This window comes from Branchiostoma lanceolatum, chromosome 1 (assembly GCF_035083965.1).
Source record: "Branchiostoma lanceolatum isolate klBraLanc5 chromosome 1, klBraLanc5.hap2, whole genome shotgun sequence".
Taxonomy (NCBI): domain Eukaryota; kingdom Metazoa; phylum Chordata; class Leptocardii; order Amphioxiformes; family Branchiostomatidae; genus Branchiostoma; species Branchiostoma lanceolatum.
Genome location: NC_089722.1, coordinates 11236622 through 11255270, shown reverse-complemented (window position 1 = coordinate 11255270; position 18649 = coordinate 11236622). Strand labels below are relative to the sequence as shown.

At 40.5% G+C, this 18649-nt stretch overlaps 4 protein-coding genes across 7 annotated transcripts; 2 read left to right on the top strand and 2 right to left on the bottom strand.

The window, feature by feature from the left end:
* Positions 1-217: 217 nt before the first annotated feature.
* LOC136433955 (uncharacterized) lies at positions 218-5340 on the top strand. 2 transcript variants are annotated; one of them, XM_066426569.1, is made up of 5 exons: positions 218-344; positions 1647-2173; positions 2670-2850; positions 3217-3419; positions 3692-5340. In XM_066426569.1, exons 2-5 carry the CDS (start codon positions 1958-1960, stop codon positions 3833-3835), a joined length of 744 nt encoding a protein of 247 aa, XP_066282666.1. In that variant the 5' UTR covers positions 218-344; positions 1647-1957; the 3' UTR covers positions 3836-5340. The 2 variants fall into 2 exon arrangements, with proteins under 2 accessions (XP_066282666.1, XP_066282675.1); XM_066426578.1 differs by lacking the exon at positions 3217-3419.
* Positions 4306-10756, bottom strand: LOC136433944 (transcriptional adapter 3-A-like). Its single transcript, XM_066426556.1, has 10 exons — positions 10658-10756; positions 10291-10429; positions 9311-9486; positions 8842-9045; positions 8148-8400; positions 7569-7686; positions 6809-6926; positions 6300-6420; positions 5520-5713; positions 4306-5082 (listed from the first exon to the last, which is right to left on the bottom strand). The coding sequence occupies exons 2-10, from the start codon at positions 10382-10384 to the stop codon at positions 4954-4956; spliced, it is 1407 nt and encodes a 468-aa protein (XP_066282653.1). The 5' UTR covers positions 10385-10429; positions 10658-10756; the 3' UTR covers positions 4306-4953.
* Positions 10676-15409, top strand: LOC136433925 (GPI mannosyltransferase 2-like). Of its 3 annotated transcripts, none has more exons than XM_066426539.1 (3): positions 10676-10774; positions 11719-12867; positions 14304-15409. In XM_066426539.1, exons 1-3 carry the CDS (start codon positions 10721-10723, stop codon positions 14556-14558), a joined length of 1458 nt encoding a protein of 485 aa, XP_066282636.1. In that variant the 5' UTR covers positions 10676-10720; the 3' UTR covers positions 14559-15409. The 3 variants fall into 3 exon arrangements, with proteins under 3 accessions (XP_066282636.1, XP_066282629.1, XP_066282643.1); XM_066426532.1 differs by having other exon boundaries at positions 10730-10836; XM_066426546.1 differs by having other exon boundaries at positions 10737-10832.
* A 77-nt stretch (positions 15410-15486) lies between these two features.
* LOC136433961 (interactor protein for cytohesin exchange factors 1-like) lies at positions 15487-18569 on the bottom strand. Its single transcript, XM_066426594.1, has 2 exons — positions 18264-18569; positions 15487-17836 (listed from the first exon to the last, which is right to left on the bottom strand). The coding sequence occupies exons 1-2, from the start codon at positions 18486-18488 to the stop codon at positions 17465-17467; spliced, it is 597 nt and encodes a 198-aa protein (XP_066282691.1). The 5' UTR covers positions 18489-18569; the 3' UTR covers positions 15487-17464.
* Positions 18570-18649: the final 80 nt, after the last annotated feature.

Genomic DNA, 18649 nt, shown 5'->3' with positions numbered 1-18649 from the left:
ATGGGTTTGGCCCTTAATCGCGTCTCAAGGAGAAATTTCCCTCGTCAGTGCGCACGGGCCAGAGAAATTAAAGAAAGCGCATTCGAAACACGTTCGATTTAGTGTATTAGTCTGTCATGTCAGCTGCATATAACATATATAAGGGCATCGACTGAAAGCAACTGCAGCGGAGCCTGCGGCTAGGAAACTCCACTTTGGTCACGTGAGAGGACAAGCCAATAAGGTTTCACTGTCCCAGACGCGACGCGTAACTTCAGACTGCTAGCCAGCTGCTCTGAAGAAGGAAGTGAATTTTCAAGAAGGTTACTGTCGGCTGACTGAAAGAAGGTGGATCACATGATAAGGTAAGGAATTTTCAAGGATTGCTTAATATAAATGCAATGAAGATACATCTCTGCTTATTATTTGTTATTTAGTATGTACTTCAACTGGGTGGGCTGTGAATATGTTTAATACGGCAGACTGCCATAACTTGTTTGGGCTGCACCGTCTTTCGGAAGAGACGTAAAATGGGGGTCCCGTGTTCCAGGAGGTGCCTCGAGCGCGTTAAAACAGCCTCATTACTCAGAAATGGGTACCTACTGGCTGTAATAATACAACCTGGTGAATGATAACGGTATTCTCCAAGCAGAGGTTTCGGTCGGGGGGCCAGGAGTGGCCGGGATTTTTAACGCTGCGCTCCAGCGTTGAAAATCCCGGCCACTCCTGGCCCCCCGACCGAAACCTCTGCTTGGAGAATACCATAACGGCGCAATGACGGAGGGGGTGTCGATTGTGAATATGGGTGCTAATTAGCCTGAATTCAATAAAGCCCCGTGTCGGCTCGCCGTCCTGTAACCGCCTCGCCGCGGGGAGGGGAGAGTAACCCCCGGACAGCTGGAGCAAGTTTGCGTTATACAGACTAGGTCAGTAGGTGCTAATCAGGAGGTCTTGGTAAAGTCACGATACGCGATGAGACCGATCAAGCTATCAAGTGTGTCCCGGCATGATCCAGAGAGAAGCCAGACAATACTTAGTATTGTAGAGTTCACCTTGGGAGTTAGATTGCATTCATAAGAGACCATTTCAATTTGTCAGCTTTTGCACGGTTTCTGTTTTCCTTTGTTTCCGCACATACGCGGGGTCACACAGGGGCCTCGAGGCAGGGTAAGGCTGATCCTGCATGTATGTTGTCAAATTCTTAGATATACTATTAAGCACAGTCTCAATGTGGTAAATGTTTTGTCAATTCTCCGTGTTTGAAAGAATGTCTATAAAGGTTGCTTTTTTTTTATACCGGCAAGCGTTCTTCGTCGTTTTTTGATAAAAACTATGGCCGTGATTGTAGCACTCGGGAAAACAACAAGAAGAAAACAACGACAACCGAACAAGAGTTCAAACCTCCGGGCCGGAAGCCTGATGCAAACCATGATCATAGCCGGTATACTAGTATGGTCTGCAAATCCTATTATTCGGAGGATTCCTATCTTCGCCATCTTCTCACATTACGGTACAATGTACGAGTGACTAGTACGACTGATGTTTTATCCATATCTGGAAGAAAATGCAGGTTTCAGTTGATGTTGTTTTCTGCCGTCAATTCAAGGTGACAATGTAACGCTAATGTTTATACTGACGCAATGTACTTTCACTTTTCTATGTTGCAGATCTTGGGGCACAACGCATTCGATCTTCGAAAAATAAGTCGTCGGGATTAGAAATAGAAATACAAAATGGCCCAACCCCAACCAGCGGTGCAAAATCAATGTACAGTTGGGAAAATCATCCACAGATGGGCCCGCGATAAGCGAGAAGAATGTTTTAAAAATGCAGAACGTAAGGAAGAAATTTATCGCGAAGAGGTCTGGAAAGCTCTGAAAGAAATGTTCGAGGCTCATTCAATCGATGGATTAAAGGAAGGAATACAAAACATACCGTATCAAAACTCCTTTTACCAGTTTGGATATATGTACATTCGATGGTTTCGGCACGAAGTCTGTCAAATGTCATGCACCATTCCAATGCCATGGAAAACCTGGCAATGAAACCCAGCATCACCGTTGCGTGCCTGGGCGGGGGGCCTGGGTCCGATGTCCTGGGTGTGCTGGACTACTTCATGAAGTATATGGCGGGCTTCGAGGGGCAACTGAACATACATCTGTATGACAGGGAGGGAAAGTGGGGACCATGTTGGGTAGGTATCACAATTTTGATTTTAACTCAATCTTAAAATTATTTTTCTTTTGTATTGTATTGCATTGTATTGTACTTGATATAAAGTTAGCTTCACACATCACTCTTTCATCTTTGCCCAGTAACCAATGGTCATTTAGTTAAAATCTATATGCGTAGGCTTCTTATTATCTTACTGGCTTGCTGAGTCCACATATGCCATCGGCTTACAGGCTATTTTGTCGAAAATCCTTTTCCCTGGCTTTTTCTTATAGCCTACTGTGACAAAACAAAATCTGAACTTGTAGCAAGATAAAGGTGATATGTAAATTATTCAGGAATACAACATATCCGACGCGTCCGTTTCTTGTCAGTATAAAATGATATGCCCGATGTTTATTGCTGTTTAAGATTAAGCAGGAGTACTTGCATTTGTTTGTACAAGATAGCTCAAGATAGAAACTAACTTCTCAGCCTTTGATCAGTATGTCAATTGTTGATGACATTTATCACCACAGGAGAGTCTGAAGACAGCTATCAAAGCAGAGCTGCATGACGACAGGGTTGCAGTAAGCTTCCATGACTTTGACGTCACTATAGCTACGGCTGACAAGAACAAACCTGACCTAGAGAATGCTGACCTCATCACCATGCACTACTTCATGGAGGAAGTGTTCTCCGAGAGGGGAAAAACAAATGGTGAGCCCACACTACACAATACATGTAATGCGTTAGTTTTACGGGTGTGCGAGAGTTAGAATGTAACTAGCATGTAACACTCTTTAGAATTTTGCTGAATCAAATTGAGTTTGTAGCAGTGTCATAGAAAGTGGCGCCCGAGTCTCACTTAAAGTAGAGTAAGAAACAGTGATTAATGGTTGTTAGTGGCAGTTTTACTTAGCTTCTATTCCAAGCATATTTTAACAAATAAGTAGTTACCTATATCAGTGACCAACGACAGGTGATCTAGAGTGCAAGAGTCACACCCATCCTTGCATGTTGGATTATCTACTATTAATAATGATAAAGTAAATTGTTATTTCCTCTTTTAATTACCTTGTCTAGTGGTGGAGTGCTTTAAACACATAGTCCAGACGGCCAAACCCGGTGCCTTGTTCCTGTACTCTGGGATGTACATGTACCAGGTTATCAACTGGGTACATCAACTCCTGGGGGACAAATGTAAACTGAAACCAACAACTGGACCACTTAAGAGGGAGGTTAGCAAATACTACAAGGAAGAGTTCAAATGGATTTCTCGTATTAAGGTGCTTCATATGAATTTACAATTTGGTTCTTGCAACATATCTTCCCTTCACTTCTGTCCTTATCTGGTAACACAAACATTCATCTAAAATGATAAATTCTGGGCCATCTAGTCAACTATATTAGTTTCTTTTAATGTGTTTGGGGATGACATCTTCCACTCAGAATATTACATAATATTGTCTCTGGCTAGAAGATATAGGATACATGTACATGTATATGTCGGAGATCATCATGCCTGATGAATGATGCAACTATCTTTAAATTTCTTTAGGTTAACTTAAATGAAGAAGAAGATTTGGACTTGGAGCTGTTTGATGACATCAAAGAAGACCTGGAAACCAAATATGATAGAATGGAGGTTACCTATAGATATAATGGTGATGTTGTCTATCGTCTATACCAGAAGTACAAGTAAAATGTAGATAAGAAAGGTAGAGTTCGGAAGGACTGAGTTCCCAAACAGGGCATTTCAGCAACTTGATAACAGTGTCTTCTACTAAAAACTAATTCTGGTATATAGATCATGTCACAAGGCCAGGTTAGTTTCCATAACCACCACCAACATCTGTAGGCTCTATGACCAAATACCTGATAAAGTAGGAAAGCAGTGTGAAATGTAGCTGTCAGAGAACTGTTAAGTGAAGAACTTCACACACATTGTAGGTGTGATGTAAGGGTAAAAAGAATCTGTAAAGCAGAATCAACAAAGCTATTTGTTGACTACTATAGCATACAAGATATACAATAGACCATGCAATTCTTTGATACAAAAGATTTTCTGAACACAGTTCTTTTTACTAATGACACTGATAATCTTCTAAGTTTTCAGCAATACCACATGTCAAGAGCTGACAAGATTGATATTTGGACAATTGTGTATCAGTCTGAAGAATGCACAACAGTATACCATTTTTATTCAAGAAAAATCTTTAATACTAAAATTTTTAGCTTGGAAGTTATAGTTATGATGATAAAACATGTTGATACTACTTAGTGAGAATGTTTGAGCAATCTTTGATTTTCACTGTAGTGTTTCCATGTAACACTTGTACTTGGAAAAATACAATGTGAGTTTTAAAGCAGTTGAGATGGTACTCTTTTTGTTACATTTATGTACACAAATTTGCAGACAAAACATTGTACAATGTCCAGTATCAAAGGGCTATGCATAGCGATATATCACATACTAGTAGTTAGTGATTATGTAAGCCTAATCTGTAGCTCTCATACACAAAAGTTTTACAGCAACATCTTGAGAATATCAGTAATCAGTAGAAATAAATGATTTGTATGACACTCAATTTGACATCATGGCAAGCATCTAGTTCAGAATATGTACATGTACTTGGGTTCCTGTGTTTATCTTCAAGTTCCTAATGACCACTAAGAGAATCACAAATGTTATAATCAGTACCATGATGATGACAATATCAGCTGCAATCTGCCTCCTTCAAGGTTACAGTTTCTTCTCTTCTACTCAGAATAATACTTAATACATATATACATAAGGATCATATATCGACAAACAAGTTATCATGAATCCAGTAGTTTCATGACAGCTTCCCTCTCCTTGAGTGCCTTGACAGCCGCATCCCTTTCCTTTTTGGTGGGAGTTCGTTTCTTCTGTCGCGCGGCCATGATCTTCCTAAAGCAGTCCATTACCTATCGTGCACAACATACATCAGGATTTATTGACTGTGATAGGCTACAATTACAATGTACAATGTAAACTGGTGTGTATGGTGGCTAAAGCATTTCAAAATGTTCCTTCTACAAGTACATTTTGTATTTCAGTGTTGTATGCTCAGCTTCCTTTTGACTGACTCTTGTACAAGACCATTTTTAATCTTCAACAACTGTACCAAGTTTGCAATGTACTACAACAATATATTATCAATAAAAATTCTTAAATATATTCCACTCATTTTGTCACTGGTTTTCATTTTGTAGAACACTACATGTAGCATGGTGTTGTATCCGTATCCATAAAAAATGGACCATTTCAAAGAGATATGATCAAACATCTTCAGATGGTCTCTTTGTTTCATATTCTAGTCCCAATAAACACCAAATGTGCATACTAATCTGTACATACATACCTCATTGTCTATGACTCTAGCTTTCTGCCTGAGTTCTTGTTTGCGGATCTCTTCCTTTGCAAGTTTGTGTAGCCTCTGTTTCGCAGAGCGGTTGTGTGCCACCAGGGCCTTCAGCTCTGCCTGGCGTTTCTTCAGCTCAGACAACACCTCGTCTTCTGTGTCCTCTCCTGTCTGGTCCTCTGACTCAATTAAACCTAACGAAATAGAAGATCCAGAATGAAGTCCTCATTAAAGAGGCTTGCCGAAACATCCAACAGATTCTATACAAGGTTTCACCATACCACATATCCCCATATACTTTTGTTTTTAATTTTTTCAGAAAACTGTCCTTTCCACTGAAGGAATGACAAGATGTCAGAGTCAAATTTGTGTAATTCCAACATTATTACATGTAGAATTGCTAAGCTTATGTGTGTGTGTATGCGTGCGCGTATGTTTGTGTGTGCGCGCATGTGTGTATATGTGTGTGTGTGTATGTGCGTGTGTATATGTGGGTGCATGTATGTGTGTGTGTATGTGTGTACGTGTATGTGTGCGTGTATGTGCGTGTGTATGTGTGTGTGTGTGTGTATGTGTGTGTTAGTGTTAGTGTTACAATCTTTACCACGTGTAGAAGTGCTAAGCTAATGCAAGGAGGTCTATTAAACCTCCTTGGCTAATGTTACCCTGGTTGATGAGTTCCTCCCTGATGCGTGCCTCCAGTGCCTTCTAGCGTGTGTGTGTGTGTGTGTGTGTATGTGTGTGTGTGTGCACGTGTGCATGCATGTGTGTGTTACATACCCTGGTTGATGAGTTCCTCCCTGATGCGTGCCTCCAGTGCCCTGGTGTGGGGCACACTGAAGGGGCGACTACTGCTGCTGCGAGGGGAACTGGAACTGGCCTCACCAGACTGACCCTCTCCCTGGGATGGACACAGAAATGTTCATCATGCTGGACCATAATAAGCTTTGTACAACTGCACTTAAAACTGGGTTGAGTATCATCTATTGTGGGTACTATGTGTTTCGTACTGATGCAAGTGCAAAAGCAGACTTGCAGTGAAGAATTTTGCAACTCATACAGAATTGGATCAGCTTAGAGATGTGTCTTATGTAGCAGAGACTGTCATTCTTGTATAGTAATGTGTAGCAATAGCCGATGCTGTAGGGCTGATGTGAATTAGAATTTTACGATGGACAATATAGACCAACAGAGTCGATATAAGTGTTGTTAAGAAATCCAAACCCTGTCTATTTCCATACATATTTGGGAGCTCCGAATAAAAATGCTCTATATGGACATATCCATACCTTAGTAGAGCTGTCAATGAGAGAGGTGTCGTCTATAGGAGTCATGATGTTCTCCTCCACCAGGGCTGACACCAGGCGCTGGGTCAGGGGGCCAAACGGACAGGTCGTCTCTGTGTCCCTAATAACCAACATGGGAAACAGTCATATTTCAGAGTCAACATTATTTCTCCACTCTTGTCATCTTGTGGTAAGGATACAAGAAAAGGAAAAAGAAGACAAATGGTACAAAAGCCTAATCTCCAAACAGATCTACACGGGGCGCGAAAATCGTATATGCTAGCCAGAGTAGGTCCAGTCAGCCAGATAAGCTCCAGCCAGCCCCCTACATGTAGGCTGGAGCTTATCTGGCTGACTGGACCTTCTCTGGCTAGCATATACGATTTTCGCGCCACGTGTAGATCTGCTTGGTGATTAACAAAAGCCAACAACAACATGGAACATACATATATGCACCGCATACTGTCAATCACATAACGGTAAAGCACAAGTGTCAGAAGTACAACCATGTATATGTCAAGGTAGAGATTGCCATCAGAGGCTGTCAAATCTAGGAATGTGTTAGGGTGATCTCCCCATTAGAAATCCTAAATTTCAAGTCAATCCATTGATCTAAAGTGACATAAATCGAAGTTGATGTTCTGTCTTTTAAGGGAATATATTTAAACTTACAAACTCTGATCAGGATCTCTACCGGTAAAATGGGTGATTGCAATCTCTGACCCTGACACATACAAAATACAACAAGCATGAGTAGCTCTACCTTGACTTCTGGGAGTTGGAGTCCACCTTCTTCAGCATGGCGGATGCCTCTGTGATGTTAGCTGATGAGCTTCCCCCCAGAGCAGACTTGGACTTGCCCTTTTCATTCACTCTGGCACCTGAAGGACCAACAAACAGGTTTGGTATGATTCTGCTGTTAATATGAAAACAAGCTTCAGCCTTCTTCCCTATCTCTTTTCATCTTCATTCACTGCTTCTTCTTCTTATTCCAAACATTCTACTAGTCATTTACCATTCTCAGTGCCCATCTTAACAGTTTTTCTGTTGGCAAAAGGTTACAGCTTCATATCCATTCACTTGTGCAGCTTGAATGAAGGTTTGATATTACTACTAGTCATTTCTCACCCATAGGTGTTCCCAAACTGTATATTCATTGTCAACAGCTCTAATCTAAGTCTCAATATTCTTTTCTGCCAACTGGATGTCCTGTGCTGAAAATAGAACATCCTGGAGAGAGACAGCATGCATCAACAATTGATGACTATGGATGATTGATTGATTTTCTGTTATGATTTTCTGTTATGATTTTGCTTCTGATCTTTTTTTTTCAAACACTTACCTTCCTTCTGTTCCTCCAGGAGGTCCTCCTGTGCCCACCTGTGTGTGTAATGTTTCCCTAGAGGGGGGACCTTGTAATACTCCGACTCCTCGTCCACCGGCTTCATCAGCTCCTCCAGCACCTTCAGGTCGTCGTGCGTGATGTCCGCCACGTACGGCTCCAGCGACTGCCAGAACCGGTTGGGCGCGTCGTTCTTGGGAATGCGGGGGACGTCCAGAGGGTCGTCTGTGAACTCATACTCCTGCATTTTTTGCTGGAAATGTTGGAGAAAATTATAGTTTATATGGTTAACATATAAGTTGGCATCAAGAAACTTTGATTTTCTTTTTGCAAGCTACTAATTGAATCTGTGCTACATTATTTGCTACATATCTTCCAGTAGTTGGTATAACACAGGTTCAACACATTATTAGATATGCCCTGCAATCAACCATGTTATCACATAATGTATATGCACTTGGACAATTCTATACATAAGACATAATGTTTACTGAAAAGGACATGACTTCTTATTTTCTAGTCAAAATGCATGTAAATCATGCATAGATATACTCAAGGAATATGCGGGATGCTCTGTTTTGTACAGTGCCAGGTGATGCACTAGCAGTACCGGTATCTACATGAAGAATACATACTAGTAAAACATGCCGGTACCACACATCCAAATACAGACCAAAATCTTTGTGATACGCACCTGTATATTTGCCTGTTTACTCTTGGGTCTCCCAGGTCCAGACTGACTGTGGGAGGATGGGGTGGAATGCGAGGTTGAGGCCGACGCCCCCCACTTTCCTGTACTTGAACTTGTACTTGCTGTGTCGCCCTTGAACTTCTTTGTGGAAGCCTTCTCCTCTGGCCTGCCTCGCTTCCCAGAGTGGGGGTGGTCAGAGTCCTTGTGCTAAAGAAAGATGGTAGAGTAAATTTTGGTTCTCAAACATACTTAAGGCACCCATGTCGTGAAGTTCAGATTTTAGGGAAGGATGGGGTGATTTTAGGGAAGGAAGGGGTGAAATTTTAGCCCATTTCAGGAATCAAATTTCCATCTAGAGACAGTTCCTACAGACAGCCCTGCTGCCATCCATTAAAACATGGCACACTCACACACACACACACACACACATATCAACAAGAAAATACACAGGTACAACCAGCCGTGTACCCACCACTTTCCCCATGCTGCCTTTCTTGTCCTTCCTGTCCTGCCAGTCGATGAGTACTTGTGTTTCTCCATCCAGCTGTCGCATCCTTTTGGACACGGAGGCCAGGAGAGTCTCCAGCTCCAACTGGATGGTGTCCAGTTCCTCCTCTCCTATACCTTCTTCTTCTGTTCTGGACAGGACTAGAAAAATACACAGATCCTTGTTGATCCAATATTTTAGTCAAAATATTACCTAACAGAATTATAATAATAATAATAGTAGAACTTTATCTTATCATATACACTGACACACACACACACACACACACATACAAATGTGTTTGCATGCACACACACACACAAACGTACATGAACGCAGGTATAATGCATCCATACATACTTACATACACTGGTAAACATAATATAAATGTTCTGCTATTGCAAACCAGGGTAGCACTAAAAACCCTTAAAAAAGATGTTGTGTTACATTTCAGCCTCAGTTCGACATGGTTTGATGCTTCACACTAATGCAATAAGTGTGCAACTATATATGCAGCTTAGGTTCTTTCACACACTTCTTGAAGTTGAACAATGTATAAAACCTTCAGTTCAGGTACAGTAAATGCACATTTTTTCCTTTTCCTATGGCTACACCACAAGCACATTTGTACTGAATCTGTACTAGTACAAATACTTAAATGCAATCAACAGCACACAGTAAAACACACCAATTTGTACTTAAGTAGTGTTAAGTGCTACTGGTGGATTTTTACCTTAAAATGTAAAATCTAGCATTGCAGCAATAGAAGAAAAGCAAAAAGACAAGAAAAAGGATTGGTAGAGATTCAGAGAATAAAACGTCCACCACGAAACGGTGGTGCAAAAAGTATCTGAAGGGCAGCAAAACTGGAAGGATGTACAAAATAGACCTGTGAACAAGCAGAAGAAATTGTAAACACAACAACAACAACAATTCAAGCAGATGTGCGGTGCAGGCTGACTTACTCTGTGTGAAGCGTGGGCACAGTTTGGAGTGGTCTACAGGTTTGAAGTCATGGAACTGGAGTGGACACTCCTTCTCTGTCATCTTCTCCCTCATCTTGGCTGCTGGGTCGGTCCACAGATAGTAGAATTACACTTGCTTCTGATAAAGGGAATTACCATATCAGTACAGACACCGCGTGCCCCCCTCCCCATGCATAAATTACCCAAACAAAGGCAAAAACAAAATTCGTTTTTGGCCTAATTTTGACGTCTTTGTGACATTCTAATCAACTTTGGCTCATTAATAAATCTTTAAAGATCGTGGTGTTTAAAATGCATTGTACAAAATCACGACAAATTTGTGAAAAACCGGCAAAAAAACGCCTACCTTTGTTGGCTGCTTTGGGTTTTCTCTAGCTGATTATGAGTTGTCGTGCAGATCTCGCGTGAGATGGCGAGAAGTCAACACGAAAGGTCACCAGAGTTCACGCCTGGAGGATGGCAGGTTACGAGGAAGAAGCTGTCAAGTTTGCGGTGTTTTCACGGATTCTGTTGATTTTGTGGCAGGTATTAGACACTTGGACAGACATCTGTTTATATATAGATGACACAAGTACATCTATTATGTCTCTCATACCAATGATAGACTCACAAAACCATTTTTATCAAGTATGGGCAGTAGTAGTGGGCAACCTCAAACCAACCGTACACACTCACGCCACATCTAGATCTTCAGAAAAGAGGCTGTAGCCGCGTATAGTTCCTGTGGGCTCGAATAAAGTTCTAAACAGGAACTATACGCGGCTACAGCCTCTTTTCTGAAGATGTGGCGTGAGTGTGTACGGTTGGTTTGAGGTTGCCCTGGACTACTACTGCCCATTTTTATCAAGTATGTTATCCCATGTATCTGATCATGGGACTTTATACTATATAAGGTGGTGATACACCTGTGTGGCTGTAATGGTTGTGTTACATGCTGCTGGATTGTTTAATATTCTTCATCAGTAGTACTACTAGTATCATCATTCTAATGGCTTGAAAAAAACAAAAATCCAGCACCCTTTAATTTTAAAAAAGGTTTAAAATCTAAGTGAGGATAAAAAAGTTTTGCCTAAGTACCATCCTCCATAGTGACCGCTGACTCAAATTGCTTGGCGCTTGCTAACCCACCATCCTCTGTAGTGACCGCTGACTCAGTGCTTGTTGCTTGCTAATCAACGGTTACCAAGCGACAAGCAATTTGAGCCAGCGGTCACAACAGAGGATGGTATTAAAAAAAAGTTAATCCTCCAGACCTCCACATTTCAAATCAGTCTTTTATATAGTTGAATGAATGATTGACACATGAGTCAGTCCAGTACTGATAGTAATCAATTTTGTAATTATTGTACCTGGCAATGCAGCTGATAGGATTACCTGGTCAATCATGACATGTTTTCGTCATTTCAGATGGTGAGCAACAACCTGATACCAGACCACAATGCAGGAGTCTTCAACCCACCTGTCAGACATCCAGTTGGACTTGGAGACCACTTCATCAATGTGCTCTTTGGTGGCTTCTCTCATTGGGACTCAGCACACTTCCTGTACATTGCAGAGAATGGCTACACCATCCAGAAGCATTTTGCCTTCTTCCCATTGTTTCCAATCACCGTGAAATCCGTCTCAGAAACAGTCCTCTTCCCACTGCACTTTTTCATGAACGGACACAGTGCACTACTTGTCACAGCTGTTGCTGTGAACGTGCTGTTCTTTGTAGCAGCAACGTTTGTGCTGTTTAAGCTGTCCATCATGACCCTACATGACAGACAGCTAGCCTTGAGGACAGCGCTGCTGTTCTGTGTCAACCCTGCTGGTATCTTCATGTCGGCTGCGTACTCAGAATCACTGTTTGCTTTTGTGAGTTTTTACGGGATGCTTGCCATGGAGCGAAAACAGTACCTACCTGCAACTCTATTATTTGCATTATCAAGTACAACCAGGTCCAATGGCATTGTGAACTGTGGGTTTGTCGTATTCTTCACAGCAAAAGAACTTGTATCCAGATTAAGACTATTTTTAATGGAGTTCAGTTTACAGGATGTTCTCATGATGATGGTGAAATTAGTATCAACTGTTTGTTATGTATTAGCGATTCTTGCACCCTTTGTAGCATTCCAGTATCATGCATATTATCTTTACTGTAGTGAATTTGAAAGAGAGAAGGCTCTGCTTTTGTGGCATCCTCTGTTTCCCACAGACAATGAGGAGTATTTACCCCCTGGCAGTACCACCATCCCCCCATGGTGTAACTGGACAGTCCCCAGTGCGTACTCCTACATACAAGATTCCTTCTGGGAGGTGGGATTCCTCCGCTACTATCAGCTCAAACAGATCCCAAACTTTGTCCTTGCTGCACCGATGGTAGCACTGTGTGGATCTGCAGTGTACAGTTACTGTAGAGTCAACTGGAGTCTCTGTAGAACACTGGGGTTGGGTGCTGAGAGGAAGGAAGGTGATGAGAAACCAAGAACTGGATTCAACAGTCCACAGGTGTTTGTTTACATTGCCCACCTGGGGTTTCTTCTACTGTTTGGAGTCACCAACATGCATATACAGGTCAGTGAAAAGGCAGCAATGATTATGATATTTCAGACATTTTATGGTAGATGATATAAGCCACTGTTTGTCACCATTAAGAGGAGTATGCAAAGAAGCATTTCAATTGCAAGATGCCAAGTTTTTTTGTTTGTTCACCTTTTCCTGTGTTGTGCAACAAGGGATTTTGCTTGTGTTATATTTACCTAACATACATGTAGTTACCTTCGCCGAGAAGGTTATGCAGAGGGTAGCGTTTGTCTGTTTGTCTGTTTGTCTGTTTGTTTGTAGTGGACCATCATAACTCAAGAACGCCTGGATGGATTGTCTTGGTATTTGGTATGTTGGTAGGTTTTGATGAGACCTAAAAACGATGAGATTTTTGGCCCCCTAGCGGCTTCTTACGGTACTGCAGCGGAACTTCCTGTTTTGATATCTCGTGTTCTGGACATGCTATGGAACTGATTTTTGAGTGGTAGATAGCTCTTTGGACAGAGAGTAAGTGGTGTGGGTTTGGGCCCCCTAGCGGCTTTTTCGGAACTGCAGGAGCAGGTTTTGCGTCTGACTTTGAAAGGGAATAACTCAAGAATGGCTTGATGGATGGTAATGATTTTTGGTAGGTAGATAGCTTGAGTGATGATGTACATGATTAGACACCTCTTATGCAAATCAGTATCTAATTTGCATACTTAATGAGGAAAGTTTATACATCCGCCAAATTCCATGATAGGACTCTGAAACATGTGACATATGTAACTGAGGAAGAGAGGAATATTAATTGATATGAACTATGCAAATGAAGACCTCATTTGCATAATTAATGAGGAAATACTATAACAAGATGGGCTTGATGGATGGTCATTATTTTTGGTATGTAGATAGCTTGTGTGATGCTTAGTATGATTGGACAATTATTATGCAAATCAGATTCTAATTTGCATAATTAATGAGGCAACTTTAAAAATCCGCTTTGTTCCATGATATCACTATTCAAATTGTAACTGAGGAAGAGAGGAATGTTTATAGATAGAAAATATGCTAATGTGGGCTAATTTGCATACTTAATGAGTAACTTCTCTAATTCCACACTGGCAAATGACGGCAATTTCATACATTCAATACTTTTTTTTGGCATCGGGACGTTATGTGAATGTAAACATCGTTGAATCAAATTATGCTAATAAGGGCGTCATTTGCATAATTAATGAAAAATATTAGCATAACCTTCTTTGTTGAGCTCATAATTTGTTAAGCTCATACTTTGGACATGTTATATTTTAAGACAATCAACTGGTATGATTTATAATTGACGAGAAACACTCCTAATACATCAGTCATAAAGGTTAAAATCATTTGGCGAAGGTATGAGGTCGTGGAACTCTAGTTGTAAAATGTTAAAGTTACCTTAATAATCTTTATGGAGTATTTTTGATTGTTTTCACTGTCTTTTCCCTCAGGTGGTGACACGGTTCTTAGCTTCATCAAGCCCTCTCATCTACTGGTATGCAGCCCACCTCACCAGAGATGATCCACCACATTCAAAACCAATCTCTGCCACATCTGGAAATACTGGATACTCAAATAATCCAGTGCTTCAGCAGATTCACAACTGGAGGTCAACACGAAGAACCACCCAAGCAGTGCTGGGCTACTTTATTCTTTATAATGTTGTTGGAGTTGCTCTGCACAGTAACTTCTTCAACTGGACGTAGTGACTTTGATATGCAGCACATGTATGATGATGTATATTTTCAGTGTTGTGCAAAATAATTACTTTTTCTTGTTATCGGAAATCCAATTCTGCATTATTGTAAATGTAATTCTATCCACAGTAGGCTCCAAGGTCCCAAACATGACGGGTATGCCTAAACACCTCACCCGACCTCATCTGAGTCTAAAGTGCAGTGTATACGGGGCAGGGACATTATTTGACGTTCTGGATGCGTTAAATATGCAATTATGAATGCAAAACAAGCAGCAAACTCTAAGTATTTACCAGTTTTTATAAGTAAAGGGAGGTCAAGACGGCCGGCGCATTTGACTACACACTACGTGCGTGTATTCGACGCTGAAAAACACTTTGTGTACTGTTACTGTGTACAGTTACTGTCTACAGTTATTGTGTACAGTTATTACGAGTTGATTGTGATGAAAAGGTAATTAGTACCTACAGTCTTATCGTCCTGTCGGACAAAAATAAATAAAAAAGGTATGAAGAACTTCCCCATATAGACCCCAACAGTGGCATGATCCAATATGGCGGCCAAAAATCTTCTATCTTGAAAAAGAGCGGAGTAACTTACGGTATAAAAACTGGTAAATACTTATAGTTTGCTGCTTGTTTTGCATTCATGATTGCATATTCAACGTATCCAGAACGTCAAATAATGTCCCTACCCCGTATACACTGCATTTTAGACTCGGATGAGGTCAGATGAGGTGTTTAGGCATACCGCAAACATGACTGCTTAATTGATATTACATGTACCAATAGTCATAGTTGGCTTTACAAAGTTGTAGTAGTGTCCAGACGTAACCTCAGGTTTGTAAAGTTTTACTGGTAGGTAAAATAAAAGGAAGACTCATGATCACTCACTCCACATTGCATCAGTCAGACTGAAACAGCATTTCCAATCCAAGTCTCTTGTACATTGCTTTTTATTTCTGAGTATACATATAGCACAAAGTCAAAGGTGCTATTCTGGAAAAGTCTTAGTACTTGTAATCCATGCACACCACAGAAGTGACACATACTGTAGGCTGGTTTTGCTTAATATCAAGATTCCAGTAATTCAAGGACAGGTGCTTTGTCATCAGCATTTTACAATTTCCTTGGTCCAATTGATCTTGATAGTGAGTTACATAACGTTAACTTTCAAGGCAACTCTAAGAAATGATCTTTGATTTTCATGGTCTTACCTGATATCTCACAAAATGCCTTGCTCTTTAATCCATTTTGGTACATTATGATTTAATGTTTGGGGCTTGAAGTGTTCCAATAACTATACATGGGAAGAGGCAAAATGCTTTTTTTCACCTTTGCTATACATTTTGGGCACCAACTTTGTCTTCTTTTTTTCCAAAGACTTTCTTTTCTATTTTTCCCTTTCTCCTTCCAATATAAGCGTGATTGAAACATTTTTTTAAAAATCCAACGTGGTAACTAAAAAGCACTTTTCTATTTTCTGGAATGCCTGTTAATTCGACCTACATATAGAGATCAACTTAAAGGTGGCGTTCACAATATAAATCCTAAAACATGTATTTCAGTTAGAGCCTGATCATTATAAATCTTCCATATCACTGATGAATAATGAGAAAACACCCATGAAAATGAAATGGTATGCAACCTGTCATACCAATCTGGTGTCTACAAGTCCATAAGGCATACAAGGATATCACATTGTTACAGAAATTAATACACAAAACTCCTAAGCAGGCACTATAGGCTTGTGATCATTTACGTGTCCAATGGAGCTCAGGCACATGACTCAGTGAACCTTCCATCCTTCTTGGTTCAGTCCTTTCTTCCCCAACCCTTCACCTATTCAACCTCCTTACAATAATTAATAAAACCACACCCGTCACCATTTACCCAATGTCTGATAGGAACAAACAAGATGGAACAAAAGCGGTCTTTTTTTGTAAGAATTCAAAGCATATTGCAGGATTAAAAAGAATGAATTTCACACAAGACCACCAATAGTTTGCTCCATTCTTATTCAAACTACCAAACAATTTTCCAGACACCACACCATTTTAACTCTTTACACCACCCTACAACACTACCCAGTTTTGCTCTCAAAACCTTCAAAAATACCAAACATTTTCATTCGTAATTTAAGTGCCTAAAATACATTGGATTAAATATGCACTATTCACATACATAAAATCACGAGCAATTTAAGGTCTGAAAACTCTGGAAATGTTTATAATATCACAAACCGCGTTGAACACCAGTGTTGAATAATTTGTACACCTGTAAAATTTTGTAAAAACATAAGCTTGATAATATTCAGCAAGTATTTACAAATTACATGAAGATGTACAACAATGACTTCACAATCTACAAACATGATAAAACAATATCATAACGAAAAATGCATTTATACATACATTCACATTAAAATATGTGACTCATAAATGGTGCTTGTATGGGTTTTAGTGTTAGGAAAATGTCATATATATAGAACCAACACAATGTTTACAAAGAGTACTTCAAAATGATTATAAAGTTACAAATGACAAGATACATGTGTCTATACTTTAAAAAGCTGCCAAACTATGTACAGACTCTACTATCTGGTTGCACAGACCTTACATATGTTATACTCATTTAGTACATTCAAGATTTTATTACATGTTATATCAAATTTGTTAGATTCTATAATCTGAATATAATAAATATACATGTATGGAAGGAAAAGTAAGTGATCCATAGATCAATCAGTCTATCTTTTCTTTCATATCTGTTCAGTATTTTCTAAGCTCCCGGGCTTAGTAAAAATTGTCTTTTTGAGTAACATTGATGTCTATCATCTTCGAGATGGGGATAAGTTAGAAGTTCCTATTTACTGTCCTGTTAATACGGATAGTTTCAAAGTAACCATAGTAGTTTTTAAAGGCTTGTACTGGAGTAACTGTCATCTTCGTCATCGTCTATCTCAGGCAGCGGCAGATTGATACCAGCATCATTCTCTATTCTGTCCAGGTCTGTACTTATGGGACGTTTGGTAATGCTCAATCTCTGGGTCATTTCTTCTATTGGTCCTTGGCTATTTCTGTGGATAGAAGTCCTTGGCTTTGGTACTGGCCCTGACTGAGAGTTGGGTCTAGATTGGGACTTTTGTGGAGGTTCTGCTTCTGGTTTGTGCTTCACAACATCTTCCAGTATGTGCTGATTCTGGTCCTTCCAGTCTTGCACCTCCTTCGATGTCAGTTGTGGACTGGTAAGTAGTCTGTCGATGGCCTCTAGGTTTCCTTCTTTATCCTACATGGTGGGGAACATGAAGCTCTTCAGCATTTGCGGCAAACAAAAACAAAGCCTGTATCTCTTTCTGTCAACCAGTATAACCATCTTTCCCAAAACTATTGCCGGCATATGAATACAGCTGGTTATACATGCATGCCTCTATAATCACATTTTGGCCGTACTTATCATTTTTCACTACAGATATCATGTCATGTTTTCTATGAGTAAGATTCTTCTACTGTATCAAATGATAATGATTTCCATCTGATACGTCAACAACAGATGAAGTTAAACAGAAACAGAGGTCATCATCATATTCTTGTCCAATGGCATGTTGTTTTATTATTTCCACTGCACAGAGTTTCTATTTCTGGGCATTTTCCTTCTTTAAAGAGTTTTTAACTACATGAATCCCCACGGCTGATTTACGACAATGTAAACAAACCTTGAGTACTCTTGTGAGCTTCTGCAGCTTCAGCTCTTTCTCTTGCTTCTCGGACAGCTTAGCTTGTCCAAACTCCAGCATCTTTATCATCTTCTCCTCCTGTATGACATTCCAAGACTGTCGGTAAAGGTTCTTCAGCTCGTCCATGGATCCGAACTGCGGCGGCGGAGGCACTACCAACATCGGCGAGGAGGCGGTAGAGGATGATGAAGATGTTGAAGACATGGGGGTGACGTGGGTACACTCCGAGTCACTGCTGGTGGTGGATGACTGTCCCCAGTGTTCTACTGTAACAGGGAGAGGAAATGTCAGTGGGAAAAAGAGCTCTTTGGAAGCGTGGTGTGAAGACTAGCCGACTGCTGCCCACCCATGTCAGGGATTCCAGC